The 10670-nt window shown below is 39.7% G+C and overlaps 1 protein-coding gene across 2 annotated transcripts in view; it reads left to right on the forward strand.

The window, feature by feature from the left end:
- Nucleotides 1–10670, forward strand: part of PRKAR2B (protein kinase cAMP-dependent type II regulatory subunit beta) — a 107744-nt gene that overhangs the window by 88219 nt on the left and 8855 nt on the right. For both annotated transcript variants that reach the window (XM_024761138.1, XM_024761147.1), the window contains exons 6-8: nucleotides 2306–2459; nucleotides 7100–7201; nucleotides 8596–8670. In XM_024761138.1, coding sequence (XP_024616906.1) covers nucleotides 2306–2459; nucleotides 7100–7201; nucleotides 8596–8670 — 331 coding nt within the window. The remainder of the gene's footprint in view (nucleotides 1–2305; nucleotides 2460–7099; nucleotides 7202–8595; nucleotides 8671–10670) is intronic.

Here is a 10670-nt window from a genome sequence, read left to right on the forward strand (position 1 = left end):
GTCTGCTTAGCACTTGTTCCCTGATCTGGGCTCTGTGGGTGGTACCTTTCATGCATCAGTAGCACATGCTCTCTGAGTCCCTCAGTCCCTCACCCCTAAGTCCGTGGTGACCCGGGAGAGCTGCACTAGCCAGGGCTGGGGCTAGACTCTCTGATTTTAGAATTGTCCCACATGTAAATTAAAGTCATGATTCTTGTACCATTAACAGCTTTCATCAACGAAACACCTCAGAAATTCACTCAGCTGTTTAATCGTATTGAATTGTAGGGGTCTGTGCGAACCCCAAAGGTAGTACAGGAATAATTTTCTTTTAGTAGGTATTTTGACTATAAAACCGCCTTACGTTTGTATATAGCACCTTCCCTTTTCAGTTAGATCCTCGTCACCCTTTCGACAGATGACAATTTTCAGGCCCACAGAAGTGACGTGAGTCGGCGAAGGTCACCCAGATGATGAGTGTGGAGCAGACCCAGCATCTGGGTCTCTTGGCCACTGTGTGTGCTCTTTTGGTGGCTCTGCCCTGCCCAGGGCTTCATGTTCTCAGGGGAGAAATCTGTATGAAAATGCAGCACACGGTATTTTAGCAGATTTTTAGACTGATATGATTTCAACTGGACTAGTAGCTCACTGTACTTCTCGTCAACACGTTTGTTGTGTATTTTATCCTATTCAAAGTAGAAAACATAGAAAACAGTTTTCGTGCAAATGTGTAAAGAGTCTAAATAGAAAAATTAATCTATACTTGAAAAATAACTATTCGTGAAACAAATTCTGGAGGGTATCCCTGAGACAGCCGTTCTAGCTGTGAATTATATTAAAAGCCAGTTATTCTTATTCATGAATATCTTTTGTCTCTAATATCTTATGTGTTTGCTTTTGTGGTATCTTTACTATTCATAATCCTTTCTTAACCTTAAAAGCACTCCCTGTTTTGTCTTTGCTAGAGTTTAGCCAACAAAATAAAGCCAAAGAATTTCTCCTGTCTGCCCTCACAGGTGTTTCAGCAAGCCTTGAAACCGTGTTCCCTGATAAAGATACAGTACCTGGAAAACCAGTTCTCCACAACAAGAATGCAGTTTCCAGAAATATAGGGTCTGGATAATATGCAGCGCAGTGACTGTTTTACTTGCCTAGAAGAAGAAACCCAATTAAAAGATAAGCACAGAAAGACTATGAAAAGACCAGGATCAGATATTTAGCCTGAATTTCTACCACTTTTAGATTGTGGGGTCAGTCTAACATGAAGGGCCAGATGGTATAAAGAGCCAGAGAGTAAATTTTGCAGGCTTTCTGGGCCATGAGGTCTGTGTTGCAGCTACTCAACTCTGCTGTCATAGCACAAGTCAGCTACAGAGAATGCAGAAACCGCCGGTGTGTTTGTCTTTCCAATAAAACTTGATTTACAGAAGCAGGCAGCCAGTCTTGGGCCTCAGCTGGCCGGCCCCTCCTGTAGATTATAAAGGACCCTGTAAGTACTGTACAGCAGTGCCTGACCAGACTGTTAGAGCTATATTCTTTTTAAAAATTATTTTCTTCTGATCTCAAAAGTAATACATACTCGTTTTAGAAACGAAAACTCTTGAATTACACAGTGAATGTCCCTAGAATCCTCCCCAGTTCTTATACTCAGAGGTCACTGCAGTCAGCAGACTCACACACATTCCTTCAGGTGGTTGTCTTGGCATATTGCATTTGGTTGCAGTCTTAGTTATATTTTTATCATTTATTTCAATACCTTAAATATTTGTTGTTTAGTCTCATTTGCCCCAGATGATGAGACAACAGACACATGGATGGGCCTTACCCTCGTCCCGTGGATGCTCTCTTCTTCCTGCTTGTCCGGAACTGGTGGTGTCTTTTTCACATATTGATGCCCTTTTATTCCTTGTTGTCATTAGAGGGGAAAGGAAACTAAGAGCCCATCCTCAGCTGCCACCCTTGCGTGTGTCCTACGTCTCAGGGAGGACCCCTGTTGCCTTACTGTGCCTGCGGAAGGCTCCCAGTGCACCCAGCCAGCTCCTTCCTGCTTCTCCCCGATGTAAAGACCTCTTCAAGGATGTAGAAGAAGCTGGGGGCAGTGGCGGATCTGGGAGGAAACTGAATGGCTGGGCCAGGGCACTATTCACCCTTCTAGACATTTAAATTTTAACTGGGTGAATGTGTTATGATGTCCCAGCAATAAGACTAAGCCATAAATGATTTTTTTTAAAAGAAGAATGAGGTTGTATTTCCCAGGGCTCATGCTTCATCGTGATGAGATTTTACTTGAATTACTTTTACGTCTTCTTTTTCACATGTGCAACAGAGGAACATTTGATATCTACGTGAAATGTGATGGTGTTGGAAGGTGTGTTGGCAACTATGACAATCGTGGGAGTTTTGGCGAACTGGCCTTAATGTACAATACGCCCAGAGCAGCTACAATCACCGCTACCTCTCCCGGTGCTCTGTGGGGCTTGGTGAGTGAAGTATTTATTTGACCTGAATGTCATTTGTAAAAATCATTATGACAGAAGCCAGGTGGCTACAGTATTTTAGTTCTACTAGGTAGATTTATTTGGGATCATCATCAGTCATCAGGGAATTTATTAAGCAACTACTAGATGCTGAACGATTGGACACTAGGACTGTGCTGAGTTAAATCTTCATGTTCTTTTCCCAAATTGAGTCAGGAGTTTAACCTACTGGCCGTGGGAAAGACACTCAGATCCAAAATGTTCCTCTTTTACTCACTCTTAAAAACCAACCAGCCACACAAAGGCTTCAGTGCTCTTTTCTCAGATAGCTGTCTGTGGTAAATATTATCATCTGTGGTTCCCAGAGTGTGGGCCCCTGACCTGTAGCATCTCTATCACCTGGGAACTTGCTAGAAATGCAAATTGACGCCCCACTTACTGATTCAGGCCCGTTGACTCAGAAACTCTGGCGATGGGACCCAGCAGTCTGTATTTGAGCAAGCCCACTGGGTGATTCTCATGCATGCTTGAGAAACCACTATAAACTGAGTCTCTCTGTGCTGTGTAAATTGATTGGTAACAACTTTGCATTGCCAAGCGGCTGTGTGAAGAAGAAATACTTGGTGCCTGTGCTTCTCACCTGGATGCACGTCAGAATTTCTTGGAGGTGTTAAAAAAGAAAATTCTCTTACCTAGGCCCTACCACAGACAAACTTAATCAGACTCTCAGGGTTGGGACTCTCAGACCTGGGCTTTTAAAGAAAATTTCTTAATGGTGCTGTTTCTACAAGACTTAAAAGTTGGTTTAAAGACATTTGGGGGACTTCCCTGGCAGCCCAGCGGCCAAGACTCCATGCTCCCAGTGCAGAGGGCCCGGGTTCAATCCCTGGTCAGGGAACCAGATGCTGCATGCCACAACTAAGAGTTCGCATGCTGCAACTAAAGACCCCCGCACGCCGCAACTAAAGATCCCACATGCTGCAACGAAGATCCCATGTGCCGCAACTAAGACCCGGCACAGCCAAGTAAATGAATATTAAAAAAAAAAAAAATTGGGGTTGGGGGGGAGGGAGATTCTTTTCATAGATGATCTTAGGATGCAGAGTAGCCGACCCAAGTCCAGCTGGTTCTGGACTGTGTTTAATCTGGTGCTTAGGGATCACCTGGGAATCCAGTTAAAATGCAGATTCACATTCACCGGGTCTGGGATGAGGCCTGTGATTCTGCATTTCTCACCAGCTCCCAGCAGACACCAGTGGCTGCCGGTGCCCAGAACACACTTTAAACAGCCCTGATTTAAAGGGAGTGTTGACAATACTTGTATTTCCTTTTAAAATTGTTGAAAACATCCCATCCTATAGTTCTGACATGCGTTTACTCGGTTATTTCTCTCAAATCCTTTTGTGGCAGGAGACGAGGTTGAAATAACAGGAAGTTTGCTAACAATCTCCTTCCCAAGGACTGTAGCTTCAGAGAAGTTACACATTATTCAGTCACCACTCAGCCTTTGACTCCGACGTGCATCCAACTGATAAAAATAGCTCTTGATCAGAGAAACGACATATTGTGCATTTCTTCTTATTAGACCCAGGCAGTTGCTGTTTACTTATTAAAAATGTGATGAGTCACTTTTTAAGTGGTGGAAGCAAAATTGGAATTGTTTCAGGTAGAAGGGAGCTGAAGTGTCTTAAGGGTTATCAAAGACTGGAATACCCAAAGCCAGCAAAATAAACACTCCAAACCTGAGCGGACTTGGCCCCTAGGAAGCATTCGCCTGCCCTCACAGCCTCGGGTCTCTATCTCTTTCATTAAGGAAGGTATCATTTAAAATTTAATCATCCTGATAGGGTTGCCAGCCAGGGTCAGACTGTCACATGGTAAGGAAGGCTTCTCCCTGCAGGTCCTTGGAACAAGGTCACACACTTAGCGGGTTGGCCCTTTGAATACTGAAAGTTCTCAGCCCTGGAAGGTACCTTAAACTAGGGACAAAGGCCCAGCATTTCCCAGTGCGTGTGATACTTAGGTTCTCAGGTAGGATTAAGCATTTTCAGAGATTTTTTTACTAATCTGTACATGTTTCAAGCTTTATGAAAGTGGGGCAGTTTGTGATGATCACCTTCGGGATGTGCATAAGTGCAGCAGGTGTTTTTTAAAAATTATAATAATTAACAGAATCAATTAATACTTCGAACCTGCTTTCTTAGCAGCTCGCCTAACTAGCCCCCTTTCAGCAAAAGCTGAGTAGAAAAGAGATTTTGCTTTTAAGACCAACGGGTTGGAGCTCTGCCACATAAGTGCAGGTGTAAAGATAAGCAAATCTCAAGAGAAAAGTCCTTTGTAGAATAGTCTTAACTTTGTAAATAAGACTAGGTCACTGTTAGCCTTGGGGGATCAACTGATCTACAAGACCATGCTGGTGATTCAGAGGAGCAATGATTGATTGAAATGACTAGGATGAAAACATTTGAAATGGGACTTTGTGGATTTTATTTATATGTCACAGTGGGTGTGAAGAGGTGGGCCACTGATAGAAAATTTTTCCTGAGATGTGTAGCTCATTATGGTTAATTTCAAAATTGCTAACCTATTTCTAGTCTTCTCTGTTTTGCAGTAAACTCTGTTCATAAAATGGTGTTGCATCTGGTTCCCAGACCTGATTATATATCTGAATCACTCGGGGAGCTTTTATGAAATACAGATCATTATAGAGTCCTATATGCAGAGATTTTGAGTCATTAAAGTCCGGGGTGTTAGAATAAACCTTTTTTAAAAAAAACACAACAGCTGATTCTGATGCAGAACCAGACTTGGAAATTATTTCAATATTTTTACTAATTATCTTGACATTTTTTCTCTTTTTTAAGAAAATGATTAAGAGTACAACAAGTCCAAATTACAGCCCTTATAAAATTGTAGTAAACTAAATTGGAGAACAGGATGTTTAATTTCCTAGAGACTTACATCCTCACTGGTATTTTTCTCCATCGTATCAGTTCATTTAAATTCAGCCCTAATATGTTGGCATAGTAATTTATTAATTAAAGAACATATCCCAATTAATTTTATTTTATATTAAGATGGTATAGTTATCAGTGTCTGCTGAAGTAACATAATTCTAGGGGCTCTTAACTGAGAACTAAAATAATGTTTTGTAGGAATTTTTAAAATATAAAATTTGTAGGAAAACCGTTTTTTGAGCCGTTACCTTTAAAGTTTTCTCTAGTTCCTTAATTCATTGTGGTATCTTTGAGGTTAAGTAGTATAAACATAGGGACATTTTAGAATGATGAGCATGATAAACACTGGAATCAGAGTCTGCTCAAGAAAGTTGTAGTTTTTCTGTGCACCTTTTTAAAAGTGACAGAAACCCTAGAGTCAAGAATTTTTCGGCATCTCTTTACATTGTACTTTCATGATTTAAAACCATTTTCTAATACTGGTTTTCATGTATTTTTTACCGCATCCCACAAGAAACACATTAGGAAATGTCACCACCAGTGCATGTGTGTGTGTGCCTTTGTGTATAACTGAAATAAATATATAACTCAACACTTTACTAAAAGGGATGCACACTCAGATTTCCTATTCTTTTTGTTTTTTTTTTATAAAAATGCTGGTCACGGGTGAAGGGAGTCAAAAGGTACAAACTTCCAGTTATAAATACATCCTGGGGATGTAATGTACAGCAGGGTGACTACAGTTAATAATACTGTATTGTATATTTGAAAGTTGCTATGTGAGTATATCTTAAAAGTTTTCATCATAAGAAAAAAAAGTCTGTAACTATGTGAGGTGACGGATGTTAACTAGACTTATTGTGGTGATCATTTCACAATATGTACAAATGTTGAATCATTATGTTGTATGCCTGAAGCTAATATAATGTCGTATGCCAGTTATACCTCAAAAACAATGCTAGTCATGTCCCACCGAATTGTAACACTCCAGGGCTGTTATCTATAGCAAAAGAACTCAGTGCTAGTTTGAACTCATAGAAATGGAGTAGGATGGCGGTTGCCAGGGCCTGGGGTGGGGGGCGGTGCAGTTATAAAATGAATAAGTTCTGAGGATCCAGTGTACAAATGATGATCATGGTGAACAATATTGTGTTACATACTTGGAAGCTGCTAAGAGAGTACATCTTCAACGTTGTCACCACAAGAAAGAAGTGGTAATTACGTGAGGTGACAGAGGTGTTAACTAACCCTACTGTGGTAATCATTTAACAATATATATCAAATCAATATGTTGTGTACCTTAAACTTCCACAATATTCTGTAGGTCAATTGTATCTCAAAAAGCTGGAGGTGGAAAACGAGCAAGGAGCTGGTATATTTTTTTAATGGTGCGACAGCGCCACCTACTGGGTGTAGCCCGCCAGTTACATGTTGGTCAGATCTCTGTTCTGAATAAAAAGTAAACTTGCTTTCTTTAAAAAACATGAATATGGTTCTATATTTTGCTTAAAGAAATAAAAATCTGAAATGAGTCATATTAGAAGGATAGTAATGTTAATTTTCTATTTCAAAATCTTCAATTATTGTTTGTTCCTTACAGGGAATAAATGAAACTATTTCTTCAAACTTCCTTTTTCCATAAAGTCTACCTTTTAACTATCTTTGTATTTGATATTCTGCCTTTAGGACAGGGTAACCTTCAGGAGGATAATTGTAAAAAATAATGCCAAAAAGAGAAAAATGTATGAAAGCTTTATTGAGTCACTGCCATTCCTTAAATCTTTGGAAGTAAGTATATGTTTGTGCTTTTATTTTATTTTGCTTTAAAAGATTCTGTTTTGTTAGGAATACTTAGTTCTGTAGAAGGTTTCTTTGAATAATAATCTATCCATATTTTCATTTGAAAAGATTCCAGTGTTTTTTTTTACTGCCTGTAACTGCATTTGTTTTGTCGTTTACAAGTAATAGACCCCTAGGAGCATCTATAGCAGATTTATGTGTGGTCTCTATCTAAAAGCAGACTTAAACTAATCACATAAATATAGGCAAGAGCCTTTATAGGAAGAGGTCATCTAAATACAGAATGTCCTCACTGGCCTCTCCTTCTTTATTCCTTTCCTCCTTTCCTCTTAAAATTGACAGTCTAAGGTCTCTCTTTTTTCAGGCTACACTTATTCACACGGTGAGCTTGGCAAATCCCCTGGCTTTAAATGTCTATTATGGTGATGCTTCTTAAAATTGACATCACCAGGCAAGGCCCTGCCCTTGAACACCAGGCTCATGTATCTAACTGCATATTTAACATTTCTTCTGGGATGTCTAAAAGACATCTCAGACCTAACACATCCCAGACCTTCTTCCCTCTCTTCCCCACCTTAGTGAAAGCAATGCCGTCCTTCTAGCATCTCAGCCAGAATCCTTGGGGTTGATGGACCAGTCTGCTAACATGTCTCTTTGTTGGCTTGTCAGTATCCACCGAGTAGCAAGCAATTCGGGCCACATTTCAGAATGCATATTGGGCAGCTGATCTTCTCCAGCAGTAGATCTTTTTAAATAAAAATAGGTCAGGGGTTGGAAATTCAAATGCCTTCAGAGCTAGGTACATAAAAAGAAGAAATGGTAAACTTGAAAACATGTGCTCCATCTAAAGAAACAGCTGCTAGTCCACCAGAGTTTATTTTTTGCTGCATGGAAATAAGGGCTGAGTGTTGCTGAATGCCCTGATTCCTCAAGAGAAGCTGGAAATTTAAGTTTTTATGAAAAACTTGTTTAAAATGCTGGCAGTTAATATAACACACACATGCGCACACACAAACCCACACACGGCTCAATTTATTTGGCCTATAGGCTACCATTTTTAAACCCCTGAAATAGTTACGATTACCTACCTGATTAGTCTGTTTAATATAGTTGTCCCTGTGTTTCCACGGGGATTGGTTCCAGGACCACCCCGGTGGATACCAAAATCTGCGGATGCTCAAGTCCCTCACACTGGTCCCTCCTTAGCCCCCGGGTTCCACATTTGTGGATACAGAGGGCCAACTGTATATTTATTGAAAAAAATCTGCATATAAGTGGACCTGCATGGTTCAAACCCATTTATATTATCAAATACAAGTGTAATTGTATTATTAAATACAAATACAGTATTATCAAGGGTATTATCCTTTTTTCCTTTATAGGTTTCTGAGCGCCTGAAAGTGGTAGATGTGATAGGCACCAAAGTGTACAACGATGGAGAACAAATCATTGCTCAGGTATAATACTTTTTATGGATTCAGTTTGGGGTTATTTTCCAAAAGACTCCTATATACTGTAAGTCTTCATAAAATTTTCATGTGTGTCTATAGTTAGTATGTAGTGATGGGTTAAATGAATATTCTATCAAATGACCTGTTAAAAATGGTTTAATTTACAGCCATCAAGCTATTTTGAGTATTTTTATTTTTGTAACTAACTCTTAATGAATATGTATTAAATCATCAAATGGATTTCTGCATAATTTTATATTTGTACCTGACATGAAGGTCACATGTATAAAGAATGTCATTTATAAGAGGAAAACAAATGGTAATCACTCCATGAGATTTATTAATAAGGACCCAGAAGGTGCATCGGAAGATGTAGAAGTTTGCACAATCGGTTCATTGGCAAAACTTCCTGAGGCTGCTTCCTGATGAAATAAACCAAGAAGGGAACACGCTGCACCATGTACTGTACTGGCTTCCAGGCGCTACGGGCACTAAGGGGGCCAGCATGCTCTTTAACCCCTAATGCTTTTCTAAGATCCCATTGGAACCAGAAGCAATACATACGTATCTTGGTTAGAACAGACCTACCAAGAAGTAGGATTTATGAAGACAGTTAAGTTTTACAGATAAAGCATACCAACGATAGTACCTTATTTCCTAGTTACAGTTTTGAAGCATTGATTGCATGATTTAAACAGATTTTTAACAAATTCTGTAATTTTTGTATCACAATATTACCCTGTACTGTAATCTTTATCTGAAATATTGTCTCTTTCGATATATGTGAAACAAGATTCAAGGTGTGTGAGGCTGAGAAAAGAGTAATTATTTTATTATTATTATTTTTTAACATCTTTATTGGAGTATAATTGCTTTACAATGGTGTGTTAGTTTCTGCTTTATTACATAGTGAGTCGGCTATACATATATCCCCATATCTCCACCCTCTTGTGTCTCCCTTCCACCCTCCCTATCCCACCCCTCTGGGTGGTCACAAAGCACCGAGCTGATCTCCCTGTGCTATGCGGCTGCTTCCCACTAGCTATCTGTTTTACGTTTGGTAGTGTATATATGTCCATGCCACTCTCTCACTTTGTCCCAGCTTACCCTTCCCCCTCCCTGTGTCCTCAAGGCCATTCTCTACGTCTGCCTCTTTATTCCTGTCCTGCCCCTAGGTTCGTCAGAACCTTTTTTTTTTTAGATGCCATATACATGTGTTAGCATACGGTATTTGTTTTTCTCTTTCTGACGTACTTCACTCTGTATGACAGACTTTAGGTCCATCCACCTCACTACAAATAACTCAATTTCATTCCATTTTATGGCTGAGTAATATTCCGTTGTCTATATGTGCCACATCTTCTTTATCCATTCATCTGTCGATGGACACATAGGTTGCTTCCATGTCCCGGCTATTGTAAATAGAGCTGCAATGAACATTGTGGTACATGACTCTTTTTGAATTATGGTTTTATCAAGGTATATGCCCAGGAGTGGGATTGCGGGGTCGTATGGTAGTTCTATTTTTAGTCTTTTAAAGAACCTCCATACTGTTCTCCATAGTGGCTGTATCAATATACATTCCCACCAACAGTGCAAGAGGGTTCCCTTTTTTCCACACCCTCTCTAGCATTGTTTTTACATTTTTTGATGATGGCCATTCTGACTGGTGTGAGGTGATACCTCATTGTAGTTTTGATTTGCATTTCTCTAATGATTAGTGATGCTGAGCATCCTTTCAAGACTTTGTTGGCAATCTGTATATCTTCTTTGGATAAATATCTGTTTAGGTCTTCTGCCCGTTTTTGGATTCGGTTGTTTGTTTTTTTGATATTGGGCTGCATGAGCTGCTTGTAAGTTTTGGAGATTAATCCTTTGTCAGAGCACTTGATCATGGTGTGTGATCTTTTTGACGTGCTGTTGGATTCTGTTTGCTAGTATTTTGTTGAGGATTTTTGCATCTACGTTCATCAGTGATATTGGCCTGTAGTTTTCTTCCTTTGTGA

This window comes from Neophocaena asiaeorientalis, unplaced genomic scaffold, assembly GCF_003031525.2.
Source record: "Neophocaena asiaeorientalis asiaeorientalis breed wild unplaced genomic scaffold, Neophocaena_asiaeorientalis_V1.1 scaffold508, whole genome shotgun sequence".
In the NCBI taxonomy this organism is placed as follows: Eukaryota; Metazoa; Chordata; class Mammalia; order Artiodactyla; family Phocoenidae; genus Neophocaena; species Neophocaena asiaeorientalis.